The sequence below is a fragment of the Lutjanus erythropterus genome, chromosome 8, assembly GCF_056507025.1.
Source record: "Lutjanus erythropterus isolate fLutEry1 chromosome 8, fLutEry1.hap2, whole genome shotgun sequence".
Lineage (NCBI taxonomy): Eukaryota > Metazoa > Chordata > Actinopteri > Lutjaniformes > Lutjanidae > Lutjanus > Lutjanus erythropterus.
The window spans coordinates 23,384,860-23,406,247 of NC_139324.1; the positions used below are offsets into that span (position 1 = coordinate 23,384,860).

General features: G+C 37.0%; 3 protein-coding genes across 3 annotated transcripts; 1 reads left to right on the top strand and 2 right to left on the bottom strand.

Moving 5' to 3' along the window:
• Nucleotides 1-2,794, top strand: LOC146322846 (C-type lectin domain family 4 member E-like). Its single transcript, XM_084725534.1, has 3 exons — nt 1-181; nt 1,564-1,706; nt 2,529-2,794. The coding sequence occupies exons 1-3, from the start codon at nt 139-141 to the stop codon at nt 2,634-2,636; spliced, it is 294 nt and encodes a 97-aa protein (XP_084581660.1). The 5' UTR covers nt 1-138; the 3' UTR covers nt 2,637-2,794.
• A 4,180-nt stretch (nt 2,795-6,974) lies between these two features.
• On the bottom strand, nt 6,975-12,242 carry LOC146322847 (C-type lectin domain family 4 member E-like). Its single transcript, XM_084724957.1, has 6 exons — nt 12,080-12,242; nt 11,889-11,990; nt 10,653-10,820; nt 9,086-9,228; nt 8,257-8,357; nt 6,975-8,140 (listed from the first exon to the last, which is right to left on the bottom strand). The coding sequence occupies exons 1-6, from the start codon at nt 12,153-12,155 to the stop codon at nt 7,984-7,986; spliced, it is 747 nt and encodes a 248-aa protein (XP_084581083.1). The 5' UTR covers nt 12,156-12,242; the 3' UTR covers nt 6,975-7,983.
• A 4,098-nt stretch (nt 12,243-16,340) lies between these two features.
• LOC146322848 (C-type lectin domain family 4 member E-like) lies at nt 16,341-20,997 on the bottom strand. The gene is made up of 6 exons (XM_084724958.1): nt 20,879-20,997; nt 20,688-20,789; nt 20,214-20,381; nt 18,362-18,504; nt 16,822-16,925; nt 16,341-16,525 (listed from the first exon to the last, which is right to left on the bottom strand). The coding sequence occupies exons 1-6, from the start codon at nt 20,952-20,954 to the stop codon at nt 16,369-16,371; spliced, it is 750 nt and encodes a 249-aa protein (XP_084581084.1). The 5' UTR covers nt 20,955-20,997; the 3' UTR covers nt 16,341-16,368.
• Between the last annotated feature and the right edge of the window lie 391 nt (nt 20,998-21,388).

The window sequence follows — 21,388 nt, forward strand, 5'->3', positions numbered from 1 at the left end:
TATCTCTTGATTATTCCAGACCATGTTTCCATTCAACGTTCAGCTGCAGAGCTCTCCACACTCAAAGCCAACCTGACTGAGCATCTCCAGGTCAGTGACAAGCTGTCTTCCCTGACTGAAAAGAGCAACCTTACTGAAATGATTGAAGAACTGGAAAGGATTCGCAATTTGTCCAAACAGGGTAAGTCATTCCATATGCTATTTTGATTTACTTGCTGTGCATCATTAAAAATAAGTCAACATAAACATTACTCAGATATTCAATGATTAAGTCACCCTTTACAATCAGTAAATTTGCAGTTAGAGTGACCTGGCGTCCCATTTTAAGTGGGACTACACAGGATTTTTATCCTTTGTCCTACATCCCAGACATATTGAGACCGTGTTCCACATTCTGATTGACTTTTCAAAAGTCAAACCACTGCGGGACAGACGCTTTTCTAAAATCTGGAATTTATCAGATGGTTGTGAAGGCAGCAGGGGACGGCTGTTGTCACAGGGCTCTGTTTAATGTCAAACTAACTGCTCGGGTCAAGTGTGGATTTGTCGCCATCATAGCTAACAAAGAATATCACAACCTATGCAGATTTAGGTGGACTGAGATAGAAACAACCTCAAAGAAAAGGGAAGTCAGCTACAGCAAAAACGGGGAAACTATAGTCTACTGCAGGTCTATACAATAACTTTTTCCTTGACCATGTCTGAAAAACTGTAAAGTGCCAAGGGCCCAGACATCCATCACAGCCAGCCGTCCTATTATTTGGGAATTTAAATGTGTAAAATGCACCTTTGTATTGTATAACATTTTTTAGTTCAGTACAAAAAAACATCTTTGTAATCCTTCAAAAGCCTCTTAGCATTAGTAGGGACGATGCTGCATTTAACATCTTTTTTGATTTAGGCTGACTCTCCTAAGTTTCCTTTGCTTAAGAGTTAAACATGACAACAAATATGCATCCCCCTCTTCTCTCTCTACCTTCTTTCCTGTCTACTCTTCAGCTGTCCTTAAAGTCCTATCAAATAAAGGCAAAAGCCAAACAAAAAAAATCTTTAAAAACAAACATGACAACAAATATATGTATAAACATAACCAATGAATAAATTAGCGTATAACATGATCATCTTAAACACCTTTATAATTAGATGTGGCTTATTTTTTCATGTTTTTAAACGATCAAAGGGCTGGATTGAGGTTGTTAAAGGACTGGATTCAACCCATGATTCACCAGTTGAATAGGCCTGGTTTATTATAAACTACTGAATCAACCACAGGGCAAAACACAGAGATGTTATGAGCTAATGGGAAGAATAGAAATTTTTATTTTTTAATATCAAAATTTTAAACTACCTGTGCCCCACATTGTTCCATGCAAACAAACTCTTTGTCCTACATTTGGTTTGTCTGGATCTGGTCGCCCTCTTTAGAGTCAAGATTCAAACTATCCAGCAGGGTTACATGGGGGTATTAAAGGGACATTCACTGAAAAAGTTTACAGAGCTAACTTCAATACACTGATATAAGTGTTCATCTGTAACGTCTCCTGTATGTTTCTTATCTTACAGTGAAAACCTGTCCTGCAGGATGGCAGATGTTTGGTTGTTCCTGTTATCTCCTCTCTGATGAGTCTGGTACCTGGGATAAAGGCAGGGAGGACTGCAAAAACAGAGGAGCAGATCTGGTGGTGATAGACAGCCATAAAGAGGAGGTACAGTGTGTCTGTGTGTGTTTATGTGGGTACTATTTTACAACGAGGCTTGGTTTTTGGTGCCATTCGTTTGTCAGCAGGATAACTGAATAAAGTACTGGCCAAATTTTCATGAAAATTAGTGGAAGGCTGTCGTATGGACCGAAGAAGAGCCCATTCCATTTTCACTATCGTTAACAACGGCCTTGAAAGGATAAATACTACACATTTTAAAGTCTAGTACGGCCATTCCTGAGCTTAAGAATGCCACGGCCCAAATATAAATCTAAAAACCTTCTAACTTTCTTTTTTCTCAAACTAATGTGTTATTATGCAACTAATATTTCCCTCACTCCAATCCAAATGTGAACTGGCCACAATAAAGTCCACTAGAGACATTAAGGGTTTTTTTTGTTTTGTTTTTTAAATTTAAGCAATACTTTGACCATGAAGTTTGTGCTTGCAGAGTGGAATGCCATAGAAGAGTGCACGGGTGCCCTTCTAGATATAGATATATTTATATTTTGTTAATATTGAAATTCATGACCCTCTATATATTTTACATACATTGCTTTACCCAATTTTCTAAACAAAACATTATCTCAATAGATAGATCATTAAAGAAGAAAAACTTCAAGACTTCAACAGACAATAAAAAGGTTTTTTTGTTTGTTTGTTTTTTTTTCTTCATCTAGGTAAAATCTTATTATAATGAATAGGTTACAATAGTCATTTAGAATTATTTAATGATTAAGCTTTAATTTTATTTTCTACTCCACAAATAAATGCTCATGTCATGTGGTTAAAACCAAAATGTAATTTTGGTTTCTTTATGTTGAACAGATCTTCCTCTCTGAGTTCACCAGGAAAAGGGCCTGGATTGGTCTGACTGACAGAGAAAAGGAGGGGACCTGGAAATGGGTCGATGAAACTCCACTGACTCTGACGTAAGACTTCACTTTGGTTACATATAGACATTAACTTATACAAATATCATTTTACATGAGCAGAATTTGTTTTTTGTTTTTTCAGCTGGCTTTATTTGCATGACTGCATAAAATATGAGGTTTCAAAAGCATATCAATACAAACTTTCAGACTGAAATGGACATAAACAAAATAAACAATAAGAAAACCAACACAAATTAATTCAACAATAAATAACAATAATTATTGTGTGTGTGTGTGTGTGTGTGTGAGTGTGTGTGTGTGTGTGTGTGTGTGTGATCAATGGACCTGCACTGGTCCGCAGCTAATCTCAAATACTGCTGGACCAAACAGCCTAATTTTTTTGTGCACATTCATGAATGTCTGCTGACAGACCTCTGTGATTCAGAATTCTTCAAAAACCAAACTTGGCTCAAATGTTCACTTGGACTCAAAGGTCAAAATTCTTCACTTATTTTTGGCCATAACTCAAGATTTAATACGCTAAACATCAGAAAAATTACACACAAATATATAATAGGATAAAATTATGCAGTGATGACATTTTATACCCAAAAGGTCAAAGGTTAAATTCACTGTGACATCATGACGGTAAAGAGACCTAGGCTCTGTTGCACATTTTAGATGACAACATGAGAACATTTTGTTAAATTTGGTGTATAGGCCACACATTTTTACAATTTGAGAATGTATGAATGACTTTATGTCTATAACAATACTGAATGAAAATAAAACATTACAAGAGAATTATATATTAAAAATTAACCGTTAATCATTGTAAAGAGTCAAAAGAGCCACAGGTTGCTAACCCTTTTCCCACACGCTTGAAAGGGGAGCGTGAAACAAGGTGTTTTGCGATCTGAAAGCTCACCGATGGATGTCCCTAAATTGTACACACTGGTCTTTTAAGCATGTGGCTCTCGAAAGGTGTGCACTCAAACTGCAAATCACACATGTTGTCCAGTCTTTGCCACCTTTGTCTCCAAAGAAATCAAGGCAAAACCCTGTATCAGAGCACAGACTTTGCAGAAAACCATTTCCTGAAGCCATGTGTATAACACATTGCATTAATTCCTAACATAGACTCGAAGAATACTGGCCCTCTATTATTATTCTTCCCATAAACCTCTATTTAGATTGAGTGTCATTTGTCACTGAGGAGGTGCATGTTCATGAGATGTGATCATCTTGCTAATATCGCTGTATAAAGCAACCTATTCCACTCCATTTGTGGGCAAGTTTCACTAAACTTATTTCACAGTGATTTGTAACACAAGCATTACTATGTTAGACACTTCGATGTGTCTTTTTATAGTGCATGGACAAACAACATATTTTGTATTTTAATTTGGGGGACTAATCAACCAGTGTGATGTTTCGTTGACCCATCTTCCACCCTGATATCCTCCATTTGCAGGCTTTGTAGCTTTACCATTAATGAGCCATTTTAAATATGTATAAAAAAAATCCTAATCTTTATGATGATACTGAACAAATGTTTCTGTGTTCCTGTCAGGGATAAACTGTGTCACCATTCTCTCATTTACCTGCTAGGTATTGGAGAACACTTCAGCCGGATAATGGTGGTGGAGACCCACACTGGGGTGAAGAGGACTGTGTAGAATTCAGAGGTTTCTCTTCAGACCATACTGACTGGAATGATCTGTCATGTGGAGCCTCTCTGCAATGGATCTGCGAGAAAATAGCTTAACATTGCTGTATAATTTGTAAAAGCTTTAACAAGTTATGATTTTACAAAACTTTGTATGTGCTTGCTTGTATTGAAGACTAATGTCTGTTTAAACACCTTCTCCAAATCTGTAGTTAAATGTCTAACTGTAGCCTTGAAGTGCATCTAAAAATGAAAAAAGAAGAAGCTTTTTTCCCCTTGCCAAACTTTGCACTTTTCTGAGTAAAATAAAACATTCATTCAACATAAAAACAGCTCTGCCTGATCATTATCAAAACACACCCACAGATGGTGGTATTCAGAGCTGGAAGGATTACTTTAACAACATATTCCAATACAATGTCTAATCACTTGTTAAAAAAAAATGTATTCAATAGTTAGCATTTGGTCCGTATAGCTAACATTAGCAGTTGTAATGTTAGTGGTTGGTCTTTGTAGCTAAAGGTGGCAGTTGGTCTGTGAAGATGTTGTTCGGTTTGTGTGGCTAACATTAGCAGTTGGTATATCATTGCAAAAAAAAGCTCAGTTGTGTGTTCCTTGATCAACAATTCCCTGCTGATATAACAGGCGTCTGATGAGCAGGGCTGTGCGCTGTGCACGGGCACCAAGTGTAAGGAGGAGGGGGAGTCAAGACAGCCTCTCACAGTTCTGCATGAATAATAAACTCTGCAGGGACACAGCTGTCCGAGATTACTGACTTTCAGGGACTATAGCAAGATCCGTTTTGAAGGTAGAGAGACTAATCAACTAGAAAACCTAATGAATCAATTGGTACCGACCAAGGCATATCAAAAAAAAACCTCATTCTGAAAGAAATCTCCAAATGCCAGAAGTTCTTTAAACCAAATCACAGCATGAATTTTTCTGTGGTGTTCCTCAAGTTCTCAATGTCTTGATGTGGTATTTTGGGCCATTTTGGTATTAACTTACAACTCATGAGACATGATAAAACATGGGAATGGCCATCATAGATTTCTGTCATTGTGTTCTAAGCCCCATAATTTAAATAGGTGCATAAAGAAAAAATAATTTTTATTCCAGATGTTATGAGTTTGGAGGGGGTGACCTACAAAGCAATTACACACCCAAAGCCAGTGGCAGCTCAGTGCCTGATGCTGTGAGACAAAAAAAAGTATTTTCATAAGTATGGCAATATTAGCAATTTTGTTATAATATAATATATAATTTAGTGCTGGATTTAAATATTAGTTGCACGGTCACCCCTCCACTCCACCCAGAAAACTCACTATCTCCCGCAGCGACCTGCAGGCGCAGTGTGTGTACCAAGCTATGTCTCTCTATCTCAATCATGACTCCTGCGGATGTGGTGGCGGATGACAAGTACAAACCCACAGACAGCTCAGTCCATCAGTTACAGCCCACTCACCAAATACAATACAAAAGTTTCACACACACAAACACACACACACACACACACACACACACACACATGCACACACCCTGTGACACAATGTTTCTCAGATGTCGAACTTTCAATGTGAAGATGTCAACTGTATTATCATCACCATCATCATCTTGTTGCTTCTGTTGACATTCAACTTAATGCAAATTCAAAAAAATGCATTACAGGATTGTATTTATTTAGCTTTATATTTGTATCCTATTCCATTCTGAATTTAATTTTCAGTATATTAGTTGTATTTCGTGTGTAGTATGAAAGAACTACAACTCTAATTTTGTAGTACAACCTGATGTTGTATAATGATTGACGAATAAATGTCCTCGATTCCTTGAATACAGTTTTGAGGTTCTTGCACTTTACAGGAGTACTTCCAATTTCTGCTACCAATACTTTATTCCTCTACATTTGTTTGATAACTGTACTTACTATATTCCTTTGCAGCCTTTACACATTATTAATATAAAATGACACAGCAGTATATAAAGTAATTAAAATGTGACCCACCTTTAGCAGCTGCAACATTAAAATGACGTACACATCAACACATGTAATCATCAATAATTAAAATCCAATAACATAATATATATGTTAATTTGAAACTAATGTAAACTTTAACTTGTAACAGAGCGTTTCTACACTACTTCTACTGAGAACCTCTTCCATCACTGGTCACACCTTACATACCACACGACTAGAATGATTGGACATCTACATGAAAAGTGCAGAATTTTCACTTTAACCTTATGAATAGCCACATCTTCCAGGAGGAAATGCAGACTCTATTCTATGGAGTATATATATTTTATATTATATATATATATATATTTCACCTTTTGAGTTTCTCAAAATGTAGATTTCTATATCTATTATATTGTTATAAAGCTGCGTTGTTGCTTGTAATGTTCTATATAAAAAACAAAATGTTTTGGTGGCTAGGTAGCTCAGTCAGAAGAGTGTGCGCCCCATGTACTGAGGTTGTGAGTCCTCTGCAGGGGCCACGAGTTCGACTGCCGCCTATGGGCCTTCACCCCCAAGTCTTTCTCTCCCAAAATCTTAAAAATCAAAAACAATGTGTGAGATGTTGGAACTTATTATCACATTTATTGCTTCCTTATCAAGTTCATACAGTTGAACCCAGGATGCTTGGTTACAATGCCATTACACTATTGTATGCATCTTAAAGAAAAGTGTAAAAAAAACTGTACAAAAATATTTTATTCAAACCTTTGCAAATCTTCATTGGATGTATCTGGCAGTTGCGGTGGAATTGCAGTAGATCAGTGTTTCTCAACTCTGGTCCTCAAGGCACACTGCCCTGCATGTTTTAGATGTTTCCCTGCTCCAACACACGTGATTCAAATGATCAGGGCCCCGTTTCCCAGAGCCTTCGTAGCGCTACGTGCGTCGTAAGTTGTATTTTAAGGTCTCCCTTAAGGTTGTCCCAACTCTGGGAAACAGCCCGTAACCTTAAGGGAGACCTTAAAATACAACTTACGACGCACGTAGCGCTACGAAGGCTCTGGGAAACGGGGCCAAGGTTGTGATCAGGCTTCTGCAGAGGCTTGATGACGAGCTGATCATTTGAATCTCTTAAAAGTCTTCATAACATACATTATATTAATCAGGACAGACATGGATGTAAACTACAACTTAAGTGTTTGGAGGAGGCATAAAATTGCTAGACAGTAATTCTATTTTTTGACTGCTGTGTTTTATACAACCATTGACAGCTGACTTCTCTCTCTTCTTAACTGGCCAAAGTTGTTGCAGGTGGTCAACGACTGCTTCAGCTAGAAACCTTGTTTCAGTTAGGGACAACATATGTAGGGGTCATGTTAACGTTGGCAGAAATATCTGCTGATTGCATCTGGCTGTTGTGGTGGTATTGCAGTACATGCTTTATGATCTGTTGCTTGGCGGGGATCTGAACTCTTTTTGTAGTATATATTCAGTATAAAACAGGACAAAAAAACAACTGCAGTAACATTAAAACATTAATTTTCCCAGTTAAATGTGGATAATTATTAAAAAAAAAAAAAAAAACACACACACACACACACACTCTCAGATCTTGATTCCTGACTTCCACCCCTTTACATTTGGATGTACATACTCTCTCTTGCTCTTTGTATTTGTAACACATAAAATAATACTATTTAAAGCCTTTTATATAAGCATAACATCGACTGTGCTGTAACAGTACTTAGAAATGTATTATTTCAAAACTCATTAAACTGCTTAGCCATTTTTTTCACAGATCCAGTGCAGAGCATCATCACACCTGCGATCATTCCAGTTTTCTTCAGTTTTGATGCCAGTTATGATTTCCACACAGTCCTCTTCACCCCACTGTGGATTTCCACCACCATTATTAGGGTTCCCACCCTCCCAGTACCTAAGAAGTTATAAGGCAAATTAATTTTCACAGCATTTTACACCTCCCCCAAGGTAATGCAGCTTTTAAAAAAAAATCGTATATGTGTTTATATTGAAATGAGATGTAGGCCTTACGCCACAGTCAGTGGAGTTTCATCAGTCCATTTCCAGGTGCCCTCATTTTCTCTGTCGTTCAAACCAATCCAAGCTTGTTGATTGATGTTAGTGACAAATTCCTGTTCAAGGTAAAGGAAAGAAAGCCCTTATTTCTATTTTACTTTTTACCATATTATATATACAATTTACAGGACTCTTTTACTTGCACAGAAAAATAGATAAAATAGATAACCTAATCATTATAGCTGATAAACAGTAAATATTATTTCTATCACTTCAACTTTATCTCCTCATCGTATTACCTAAATATACACGAAACATATACAGTAAAAAATTCATTATAAAAGGTGAGGTTCTGCTAGGTTGGCACAGAAACATCTGGTAGAAACATCCTGAGGAGGTCGCCGTTTGTACTTTGAGAACATTTTAGGTTTAGAGTCTGTACATTTTCCCTTTTACTTGATTCAAGAACTTGAATTGGTACTTCTCAGTGTGTACTTTTGTCACCTCTGATGATAATTCAGTCACTGTTGTTGGTTCACACAGAAACATCCTCTGGAAATTATAGGATATGTTCTATAAAGCCAGGCAGGTGCTGTGTGCTGCATCCCACCATTGTATTTTCAGTAAATAACACTTTTACTTAATAGCTTTTATTCGTTTTTATTAAATATATTGAATGTCAGCAGCATGAGTTGACTTCACTGATCCATGAAATAATCCCTGTTCACTAAGATGTTTATTTGACCTTTTTTGGTTTATTGCTTTTTGTGGAAAGTTGAGCAAAAACCCTCAGTATGTCTACATAAAGTGTTTGGGAAGGTAAGAAGGCAAAACTCTGCACTACCTGTTCTTCATAACTTTCTATGATCACCAGATCTGCTCCTCTTTCTCTGCAGTCTTGTCTGCCTTTTTCCCAAGAACCAGACTCAGTGGAGACAAAATAATAGCTACATCCGAACATCCTCCATCCTGCAGGACAGGTTTTCTCTGTGAAATGCATCAAACAAGACACATTAAAGATCAGACAGTGATGAAATATGTATTCAAATTGTATTCAAAGTTATGATGGATAATAAATCAAACAGCCCTAACCCTGACTATAACAACATAACTATCATAAAAAAAAACAACTGTATTTCTAAAACTGATTCATTTTGTTCATCCCCCGCCACCCCGTCCCACTTCTTCAAATGACTCCTCATACTTTACTATCAGTCCAATTACTTATTAGATCAAATGACTAATTACTTACGGCATTGTTTCAAACAACTCACATGACGTACATCAGAACAAAAGCAATATTAAAAAAAAAAAGAATACAAACAGTGAAAATAGTGTAGCTTGAAAATTAGGAGGGGTGGAAGTAACTAATTACAAAATTTTCAAATTACTGTAATTATGTATTTTTTGGGGTACTTGTACGTTTATAAGTAGATTTTTATGTTTGTACTTTTACTCGTACTTAAGTATGCATTACAAGATGTGATCTGCAGGCTGCAGTAACGCACATTTGGAGCAAGAATATTGATGATTAATCATTCCTCGATCAACCGCCATTAAGAATTTAACCAACTAAAAATGTATTCTCGAATATTTATATTATATTTTGACATTTTGTCTGGCATAGCCATTTGTTGAATAAGGAAAATTAAACTTGGATTTAAAATTAGAAAAAATTACAAAAGAAAAAAGAAAAAAATAGAAAAATGGGACTAAACATGTTTTGTATCTTTTAATGAAATACTAATGATGATGATTACTCAGATGTTGGCATTTTCAACTACTAGTTCAGGAAAACAAACAAAATTCGCAACCCTACTTTGGAGAGGTGACAGTGACATCAACCGTTAAAAATAACTAATACTCTGAGTGTTTTTTGAGATGAATACTTTTATTTAAGTATGTTTCTAACACCAGTACTTTTACTTCTGATGGAGTATTATTTTAGCAGTGTAACAGTCCTTGTACTTGAGTACAGATTTTCAGTACTCTTTCCACCACTGAAAATCACCATGTGAAGAAGTGGCATTATCATTAAATAGATCACCATAATATGGAAGTCCAATTCTGCCAATGTGGTGAAAAAAAGATCCTGTAAGTCCCTATAATGAGAGACTATCGAAAAAAATGACTTAAAATATTCTCAAAATATCTACTTATTATTGCAAAATAATGAGAAGCTTTATTGCAATAATGACTTAGTGTTTCAGGTGGCCTCTACATAACAAAATGATCCTTGAATACACTGAGAGACTGAAATAAAGTTATTGGAACAAAGAAATTAACTGTGAATACAGTTTGCAGAACTGAGAGGTGGATATAAGTGTCATTCTTGTGGTGTGAGCGTGTGGTTGGTGTCGATCTTTGTGTTAAGAGACAGCTGTGCACAGCTCACAGAGGAAGGCACTCACTCTGTTTAGACAAACACTGAAGCCTGTCCAGCTCTTTAGTCTTTTCAGTGAGGCTGGCATTCAGCAGGTCTCTCTCTTCAGAAATGGAAGACAGCTTGTCATAACTGGCCTGGAGGTTGGCTTTGATAGTGGACAGTTCTGCAGCCGAATGACGCGTGACATCATGATCTGAAATCAATCAAGATGCATTTATCTAAACAGAAAATACCCCATGCATTCATACTGATACTGATGTTTGTAAGTTTATGTTTTAGTCAAAAGCCAAAATATTTTCTCATTTTTCTGTAAGGCTATGAAAGATGTTGATACTGCTTAAATATCTCAACACAAAGGATGACGTGAAACTGTTCTGACTTTAGTTTTATAGAACATCAGTGGAACAAGTCATTGCAGCAGTCATCATTATAAAGCCATGATGAATCCAAACAGTACTGTAGTGTCTGTATAATAATATTCCCTCATTTCCCCCTTTTATGATAATGTTAGGATAACGTTCACTTATCACTGACTATGAGGTGTAGTAGCCATCCTGGTTTTTGATCCTGGCATTTTGGATGGGAATATTTTCTGGTCTCTGTCTTGGGAGACACTGACCCACATCTTTCACCATGTTCTGATATTTTATAGACCAAACCACTACTCAGTTGTTCAAGAGCATGATCAACAGATTAGTCAATAATTGAAATAATCTTTAGTTGCAGCTTAAAAATGCAATGAAGTATACAATCCAGAATTGTTTTTTTTTTTTATTGTAGTTTGATTTTGTTCTGTTTTTTTTTTTTGTTTTTTTTTCTCTTTTTTCCTGCTCTTAGTTTTGTTGTCTCCTCCTGTATACCCAGTGAAAATTGTGTGAATTGGGTGTATTCATTTTTCTCTACCAATTCTTTTGTACACTTAACTTAGGATGCACGAAATTACTCTAACCTTATATATGCAGCATGGGTTATGGACATGAATTCTATTACAATCATGGGAAAAAAAGGGGGAAAGAACAGGGAGAGGTGAAACATTTCTAATAATCATTATCATTGTTCACTGTTATGCCAATCTCTAATAAAAATAATTAGCAAAAAAAAAAAAAAAGACAACAAAAGAAATTGTAGACAGACGTTAAGTATGAAGACATCACAGAAAAGCCAGGAAGGCAAGTAGACATTTCGGTAAAACACGTGCACCTTTCAGAGCAGAATAATGCTCAAGTTCAAACTGACGTTAACTCATGAAAACCAGACTCACAAGTGACACCGAGGCCGATGAGTCCAGCCAGCAGGAAAACACTCAACACTCCCAGAGAGACAACAACAGCTCCATGAAACCTCCTCTCTGAGCTCCTGGGACCTGAGCACAGAGAGAAAAGGGTGAAGTAAACGCTATTATTAATGACAGATGATAACAAACATCCTCTCTGACTGGATGAACGTTCTTACCTGTCTGATTCTGATTCGTTGAAGGCCTCGGGCCGACAGGCTTGTCGTAATCAACGTTGGCATAGATCTCCTCCATTGCTCAGAAAGTTACCAACTATTTCCAAGAGAGCCACCTCTGCAGCACGAACTATAACACATGTTGGTTTCAGTTTCTTTTCTATTTTGAGAAGGTACAAAAATCATTCACCACTAAAACCACAGATGAAAAAAACAATCGACATCTGTGTAAAGGTTGCCACATGAACAACTATACAGCCTTTAAGTAAAGTTTCCATTTCAAAGTTTTCAATTTACAGTTTCTATAAACTTTGCTGAAATAGATACAGGGTGTAGTATGGTGCAAGTTCCTCGGGTAAATTACAAACTATACATGCCAGACATCTGTCCGTTCAGCATTACTTTCTCCATATCTAGATTATTCAGAGCAGTGTTGCTCAAACTTTTTTTTCTAGTGGTCAACATTTTAAAAATGACAAATCATTGCGATCCAGTTTGCAATCAGCCATTTAAAAGGTGAGTAAAGTCATATTTCCCTCATGTGAAAATTGCAAGCTAATTCCACCTAATTGGTTCTAACAACTAATGAGAAAAGCTTGAACACATCCAACAAAGGCCGTGCCTAAAGAGTCAGCCAGAGATCTTGCTCTCACCTTAGCTCTCTCAAAAATCTTTCTCGAAATGTGTCTGATCTTCTTCTGAGTTGCAACACATTTTGGCCGAAACTGAAAATACATCATATCAGATCATGTTAAATTAAAGCACAGCAACCCTGTAAGACGATGACCTTATAAGGAAGCTACGTCCTGTTTTATGAGATCTTGCCAAGCAGCACATTTTTTTTCTGAGCGTTTGTTTAATGTCCTGTTCTGCTTTTTGTTAACAGATAAGAACAGTTAGTATGATTTGTGAACTCTGGGGATCACACATTCAGCACCGTGTCAAAATACAAAGATGATTCATGTGCATCATTTAAGGAACAGCTGTCAGGTCCTTTAAGTCTGAATTAATTCTTTCTATGTCGTCCTCTCCTTGTTAGCCTTCTCATATCAGTAACTTGGACAAAATTCAACAACTGACCTTTGCTCTTTGAATTTTGTCGTGTTCTTGTTTCACTTTAGACGCTGAGATTAGCTTCAAGTGTTTTTTTTCACTTTCCAACCCATTTAATCTGTCCCTATCCACTTATCAACTTCCTTCTATTTGGAAATGTGTCAGAATTATTCCCTTCATTGATACCTGATAAGGAGACTCATCGGGTATCTATAATTATAGACCAATTTCAATAATTTGCATTAGCGTTAAGATATTTTAGAAGTTAATTTTTAATCAGTTATCACAATGCGTTATGTAAATGTCTTATTCCTATTCTGGTTTTTGTTCCAGTGGTCAGAAGGTCAGTTCAGTGGTGCAAATTTTATTGATAAGGCTTTTGACTTGGTTGATTTTGTTAGTTGACTTGCAACAGGACTTACAGTACAGGAGCACTCTAAACCATGAGCACAGTGAATTAATTTATTAACAACACAAGATTTACAGTGCAGGTACACTGAACCAGCAATAATCACCTAAAAATAACAGTCCTTGTGTTTCACTTGAAAGGGGAGGGTGAGGCCAGTCCTAATCCTAGCCAAGTGTCTTTTGTCCCTAAACCTACTCAGGTCTTAACCCCAGTGTTGTAAAATTATAAAAACATAATTTGTTATGAGGAGAACAAAGAGGAAATGACCCACAAGACTTTTGCATTGCACAACATCATCAAAAAGTGACTAATGGCCCTAACAGTATAGGGAACCTATTGACAAATCAGATGGGCTATTATAAGGCCCCCACTGCAGTATATGCAGTGGGTCTAAGTGGGGACATGATCCAACTTGACCTTCAAAGGGGGGGGGGGGGCGAATGGTCTGTTGCTTAGTTATCAAAAGGAAGGGGAAGAGTCAGCGTCCTACTCGCTGAAGAGAGGGGGAGAAAAGGCCAAAGTCAACTGTGCTGCAGGTCGGTTGCTTTCACAGTTGTAACTTTGTTGTCAAACTTTTAAACACCATTTGTTGACACACTTCTCTGAGCTGTTGCCATAGACTAGGTCAGCATCACACTTCAGCCTTCTGGAAGCCCAACTTTACCTTAGAGCTGTGGCCTGCTGAGTGGACACTTGGCCTGCAAACAGAAACAAAACTTTAATTTTAAAGGTGTTTTTTGGGGGGGGCGGTGGGGGGAGGTGTTTTGGGTAGGGTAGGGTTTAACAATGATATGTAATTTTGACACTTACAGGTTTAATAAGAGTCCTAACAGGATGACAGTGTTGTGAAAAAGAGATCATCTTCAAACCAGTATGTCTTTAACCAAAAAACTAAACCCTCCACCTGCAGCAGCCCTGCTGTGTTGGAAGAAGGCAAAAGACAACAGAATCAATTTAATATAACGATAAACAGTTAAGTTAAGGCACTGAAAACATTTAAAAAATGTAATTCTCTTCATGATTACATACACACACAGGAAATCAACAGACCAAATCTGCAGTGTGTAATTCACTTTTTGTAATTTCCTTCAAAACATGTATTTTCTAAAGAGACTACTGATCATCAAAGTAATGTATCAAATGTTCTGTCAGTTGCTTATTATAAATGCACAACATAACATTATGTAAACATAATATTTTCAAAACTAAAATGAAAAAAGAGAAGTAGTAAGGCAGTCTTAGTAACTCAATTTATTCAGGTTCCTTCAGATAAATCTTGTCAAAGCACATCCACAGCACACACAATATTTTCCAGGTGTTTATCTTGCTTTTCTTTCGGATGTTTGAAACAATTTGTTTGCAGCCCATGCCAAAATGCCAAGGCCAATAAAAACCCAAGAAACTTTGTGATAAATGACCTGCCATTGTGTGTCCAAGTTACATCTTACTTGATTGGGATCAATATGTACATAATTAATGGAAGCACTTGTCATTGGTGTCACTGTTGCCTCAGTTTAACACAAGCTAGATGCTAAAATATGCAGTGACAGACAGAGAGAGATTGTGTAGATTCAAAATGATGTATGTCCTCTAAGTGATCACCTATAAGGTCTTTTATATTTATTGCCTAAACATGGCCCAAAATCAGCACTAGCCACCAGAAAGAAGAAAAATGACCAGCAACCCTGAACAACAACGACTACACATGAAAGATAGTGACGTGCAGCAACAGCGCTGCTTCAACTTATCGAAAACAAAAAGTGATGCACTGTCGGGTTGTGGGTCAACCTGGTTCCAGGTTCAGGCTGACTTTGGAGAAAATACCACAAGTCCTCCTTTCACCTTCCTCTCTCGCTCTCTCTCTCTCTCTCTCTCTCTCTCTCTCTCTCTCTCTCTCTCACACACACACACACACACACACACACACGTTGGCTGCAGCAGTGCACACAGCAGTGAAACTGCTGACAGCTCTCTGTTCTGAACTGAAGGATCGTGCTGCGCACAGCGTGACCCAGTCAATTGTACTATAATGTCTGAAGTTAGTTTGATTTGCAGGTCAGGTTGGGTGCGGGTCGTTGATAAATGCATATTTTTCAGGTAGGAGAAATCACTTTGACCCTTTTGCCTTACTTTCCAGGCTTAGGCAACCTGCTACCCTGGCAGTGATTTCTTGGTCAATAGATTTTGCAGCAGAAGAAAAATATGGCATGTACTAATGAATTTATTGATTAAATGGACTATATTTACTATTAGCAATGATTGGACACCGACGTGAAAAGTGCAGAGTTTCCTTTTAACCTTATGAATAGCCACATCTTCCACTAGGACATGCAGGCTATTTAAAATTTCAGCTTTTGTGAGTTTGTCCAAAAATGTAGATTTCTAATACATGTTATAAAGCTTCCTGGCTGCTTGTAATATTCTAAATAAATAAAATGCTTTAAATAAATAAAATGTTTTAAATCAAAAACAACATGTGAGATGTTTGGACTTATTGTCACATTTATTGTTTCCTTATCAAGTTTATACAGTTATGTGAACCCAGGATGCTTGGTTACACTATACTGTTACACTGGTTGCATCTGGCAGTTGTGGTGGCATTACAATGGGAACTTTACCATCTGTAGCCTGCCTCCTCTAATGATAGTATATATTCAGTATAACATTAGTTACAACAATTTTGACAGTGTTAAAATAGCTTTGTTTCATTGCATATGGTAGTCATCAGCAGAGGCTGTACACCTACATACTTAAAAAAAAACCTACTTTCCTGCATTAATTTTCCCAGTCAAAAATTGCTGTAAAATTATGTATAAATGTATTATTATTGTTAAGCCACTTTTTCACAGATCCAGTTCATGGTGTCATCACACCTGCGATCATTCCAGTTTTCTTTAGTTTGTTCACCAGTCAGGATTTGCACACAGTCCTCTTCACCCCACTGTGGATCTCCACCACCATTATCAGGCTTCCCTCTCCACCAGTACCTAAGAGATTCATAAGCAAGTGAATTTTTCACAGCATTCCACTTCCCCTAAGTGTCCAGCAAACAAATTAATGCAGCTTTAAGTTTTTCGGATGAATTAATTTGTGGAGAGAAAAGAAAAATATTTTTGGCTCCACCAATGAGTTCATATCTCCATGTGAAGCAGCTATGCTTGGACGAAATATTGAAATTAAGTTTGGTCTCAGTCTGACAACCTGCAGTCATAGAAAATTAAATCTACAAACATAGAGAAATAGTAGAAAATGTGTTTATACTGAAATGAGATGTAGGCCTTACGCCTGAGTCAGTGGAGTTCCATCAGTCCATTTCCAGGTGCCCTCATTTTCTCTGTCGTTCAAACCAATCCAAGCTGTTTGCTTGATGATTTTAGTGACAAATTCCTGTTCAAGGTAAAGGAAAGAAAGCATTTATTTCTATTTTATTATTATTATTATTTCTATTTTCTATTTTTACAGCTGATACACTGTAAATGTTATTTCAGATCCTGCTCTCATCTGTATTTCTTAAATGTACAGTAACGTATTTTGATCAGAGTTGGGAAGCAACAAAGTAGAAATACTTTGTTCATGTACATAAGTAGAATTTTCAGGCATCTTTACTATCTATGATTCTACGATCTGTGACAGTGTTATGAGTGTCAAGTAAACAGGAAAAACAAAGGATGGACCCAAAAAAGCAGACTGAAACTAAGCAGGCAGCATTCAAAGCAATTTAGTAACAAACAAAAAGTAACTGAGGCAGAGGATTACATGGATGATGGGGTAGTCCAAAACACAAAACTAAAGCTGGCAAAATATAAAATAAGGTAAAAGTCCAAGCAACTAATCAGACACAAGTGGAACTAATCAGACAGGTGAAACAAATGGCAATCGAAAAGGGCGGGAAAAGGACAAAGACAGGAAGTAAAATCAAGAAATGTGAGGGAAAACCAGGACTACAAAATAAAACAGGAAGTGAACAGTGAAAAACCCCAAACAGTCCACTTTGCTATTTAAACAGTGCATAATCTGGGCACAATGTAAAGTGCAAAGAGGCTGTATTTGATCTCTTAATTAATCATAGGTGTGTTTTGGGTGTTAAATAAATCAAACCACTTAGAATAGCTGTCTGCAACCTTTATGATCAAAAGAGCCATTTTTGGCCAAAAAAGAACTACAACAATTAAATTCTCTCTTTTCTTTTAAGATTTTTGATTTGGCATAAATTTTTAGCTCATGGAGAATCAAAAAGACTGATCACCATCAAAATTTAGAGGAAAAGGCTATGATGCACATGTTAGTTGACAAAATATTTTTTGATGTATAGGCTACATTTTTTTTTACAGTTGGAAAATGTAAGAATAAAAGTACACTGTAAAAAATGTTTGAGACAATTCAACATTTCTAGTCCATGTACTGCAATAGTCTTTAACTTTGAAAACAAACTTCAAACTTAGATTTAGATCTGAAGGAAATCACACCAGAGCTCATTTTAAGACCAACAAATCCATGGGTGCTCAGATGGACGCAAGTACATTTGCAGCAAACACACTGTGGGCGCTGGGTGAGAAAATGACAGCGGAGGTCAGAAAATAGCAATGACAGCTGCACTGTGCTGTGTGCTGCTTTGTGCCAGGTGGAAGATAGAGCCCTATGAGTTGACTTGATCCATCAAATAATGTCCTTTTTCCTTGTGTTCTGTTCATGTTTCAATAATTTCTTCATTTGTGCTTGTTAGAAGGTCTTATTATACTTCTCATGGTGAAAAGCTGGGCAGAAGCCCACAGTATATGTACAGAAAGCTTTTAGGAAGGTAAGAAAACAAAACTCCACGCTACCTGTTCTTCTAAAGTGTCTATGATCACCAGATCTGCTCCTCTTTCTCTGCAGTATTGTCTGCCTTTTTCCCAAGAAGCAGACTCAGTGGAGACAAAATAACAGCTACATCCGATCATCCCCCATCCTGCAGGACAGGTTTTCTCTGTGAAATGCATCAAACAAGACACATTAAAGATCGGACAGTGATGAAGCTTGTATTCAAAGATATGATGGATAATAAATCAAAGAGCCCTAACCCAGAGTATAACAACATAACTATCATCAAAACCAGAACTGTATTTTTAAAACTGATTCATTTTGTTCACCTCTCCCCTTCTTCCTATAACTCCTCATATATTTCTGTCAGTTGCTTATCAGATCAAACGATTGATTACTGACAGCAACATTTCTAACTAACGTGACGCACATCAGAACAACAAAGAAAGGTGATATTTAAAAAAAGAATATGGAGAGTGAAAATAGCGTGGCTTGAAAATCGCCATATGAAGAAGTGGCATTATTATTAAAAAGATCACCATAATATGGAAGCCCAAAAAAAAGATCCTGTAAGTCCCTATAATGAGAGACTCTTGAAAAAACGACTACTTTTTTCATCACAGCGGCAGAAATCAGCTTCCACGTCATAAAGAAGTGTTTCAGATGTAGAACTGAGTATCAGGTTCACACGGAGGCAGTGTCCACGTTTAAGACATAACATCAGAAAACTGTGAATGTAGTTTGCAGAACTGAGAGGTGGATATATTAAGTGCAGTGGTGGACAGTAGTGAAGTACATTTACTTGAGTACTGTACTTAAGTACATTTTTTGAGTATCTGTACTTTACTTGAGTATTTGTTTTTTTGGAAACTTCTGACTTTCACTCCACTACATTTCAAAGACAAATATTGTACTTTTGACTCCACTACATTTGTAGGAAGGTTGTTGTTACTTTTTGACTGAGCTTTGAAGTCAGCTGTTGCTGTTTTTTTTCTTTTCTAAAATGCAGTTGGTCACATGCTGTGTTCCTCACAAAAGAAAACCAATCACAGTAGCTCCTCTCAAATGGGATTGATGTAAAAGTGGAAATACATCATCCAGGCGCTCTCTGTAACAAGAACAAGCAAGCTCTCCCTCTTTCATTCAAACAAAAAGCAGTAATGTTGACGGCAGGAGAAAGACTAAATTAAATCTCAAGATGTTATTATAATTATTAATTATTCCAGGCAGCTTTTAAAGTTGGATCGTTTTTATTGGGGTGAAAAATACCACATAATTCATGTATATACTGCCTCTGAAGCCAGAAAGAAATCTGTTATTTAACAGACTTGTTGAACTCCTTACAGTCGGCTTCAATCAAATGTTATGCAGTGATTTTAATACAGTTACATCAGAAAATGACAATAACTGTCCTTTTTGGTTTTGATTGTATTTCTATGTTAAAGTTTTTATAGGTGTTTCTATAGACTTTGTGTAGCAGAGTGGTTCTACAAGCAGGTCAGTGCATCATTAGATGGTTTCAGAGAGTTACAACGTCTGTAAATGCATCATGAAAACAATACAGCGTGTATTGATATTAGAAAATGTACTTTGTAATTTGTACTTTTGAATACTTAAGTATTTTTAAAAACATGTACTTTTGAATAGTTAAGTATTTTTAGAACCAAGTACTCTAGTACTTTAACTCAAGTAAAATTTTTGACTGAGCAACTTTCACTTGTAGTTGAGTAATATTTGACCAGGAGTATCTATACTTTGACTCAAGTACTGGGGTTGAGTACTTTGTCCACCACTGATTAAGTGTCATTCGTGTGGTTGGTGTCGATCTTTGTGTTAAGAGACAGCTGTGCACAGCTCACACAGGAAGGCACTCACTCTGTTTGGACAAACTCTGAAGCCTGTCCAGCTCTTTAGTCTTTTCAGCGAGGCTGGCATTCAGCAGGTCTCTCTCTTCAGAAATGGAGGACAGCTTGTCATAACTGGCCTGGAGGTTGTCTTTGATAGTGGACAGTTCTGCAGCCGAATGACGCGTGACATCATGATCTGAAATCAATCAAGATGCATTTATCTAAACAGAAAATACCTCATGCATTCATACTGATACTGATGTTTGTAAGTTTATGTTTTAGTCAAAAACCAAAATATTTTCTCATTTTTCTGTAAGGCTATTAAAGACGCTAATACTGCTTGAATATCTCAACACAAAGGTGTGATGTGTGATGTGAAACTGTTCTGACATCCCAGAAAAGCCAGGAAGGCAAGTAGACATTTCTGTAAAACACGTGCACCTTTCAGAGCAGAATAATGCTCAAGTTCAAACTGACGTTAACTCATGAAAACCAGACTCACAAATGACACCGAGGCCGATGAGTCCAGCCAGCAGGAAAACACTCAACACTCCCAGAGAGACAACAACAGCTCCATGAAACCTCTTCTCTGAGCTGCTGGGACCTGAGCACAGAGAGAAAAGGGTGAAATAAACACTCTTATTAATGACAGATGATAACAAGCATCCTCTCTGACTGGATGAACGTTCTTACCTGTCTGATTCTGATTCGTTGAAGGCCTCGGGCCGACAGGCTTGTCGTAATCAACGTTGACATAGATCTCCTCCATCGCTCAGAAGGTTACTAACTATTTCCAAGAGAGCCAGCTCTGCAGCACGAACTATAACAAATGTTGGTTTCAATTCCTTTTCTATTTTTGAAAAAGTATGTACAAAGATCATTCACCACTGAAACCACAGATTAAAAAAAAAAAAATAGACATCTGTGTAAAGGTTGCCACATGAACAACTATACAGCCTTCAAGTAAAGTTTCTATTTCAAAGTTTTCAATTTACAGTTTCTATAAACTTTGCTGAAATAGATACAGGGTGCAGTATGGTGAAAGTTCCTCGGGTAAATTACAAACTATACATGCCAGACATCTGTCCGTTCAGCATTACTTTCTTCATATCTAGATTATTCAGAGCAGTGTTGCTCAAACTTTTTTTCTAGTGGTCAACATTTTAAAAATGACAAATCATTGCGATCCAGTTTGCAATCAGC

Excerpts from the sequence above, each read along its gene's own strand:
- LOC146322846 (XM_084725534.1), top strand. The coding sequence starts at position 139 with ATGATTGAAGAACTGGAAAGGATTCGCAATTTGTCCAAACAGG. Across the intron at positions 182-1,563 it reads TCGCAATTTGTCCAAACAGG|TGAAAACCTGTCCTGCAGGA; the intron begins GTAAGTCATTCC and ends CTTATCTTACAG. Across the intron at positions 1,707-2,528 it reads TAGACAGCCATAAAGAGGAG|ATCTTCCTCTCTGAGTTCAC; the intron begins GTACAGTGTGTC and ends TATGTTGAACAG.
- LOC146322848 (XM_084724958.1), bottom strand. The coding sequence starts at position 20,954 with ATGGAGGAGATCTATGTCAACGTTGATTACGACAAGCCTGTCGGCCCG. Across the intron at positions 20,382-20,687 it reads CATCGGCCTCGGTGTCATTT|ATCATGATGTCACGCGTCAT; the intron begins GTGAGTCTGGTT and ends GATTGATTTCAG. Across the intron at positions 16,926-18,361 it reads TAGACACTTTAGAAGAACAG|GAATTTGTCACTAAAATCAT; the intron begins GTAGCGTGGAGT and ends TACCTTGAACAG.
- LOC146322847 (XM_084724957.1), bottom strand. The coding sequence starts at position 12,155 with ATGGAGGAGATCTATGCCAACGTTGATTACGACAAGCCTGTCGGCCCG. Across the intron at positions 10,821-11,888 it reads CATCGGCCTCGGTGTCACTT|ATCATGATGTCACGCGTCAT; the intron begins GTGAGTCTGGTT and ends GATTGATTTCAG. Across the intron at positions 8,358-9,085 it reads TAGAAAGTTATGAAGAACAG|GAATTTGTCACTAACATCAA; the intron begins GTAGTGCAGAGT and ends TACCTTGAACAG.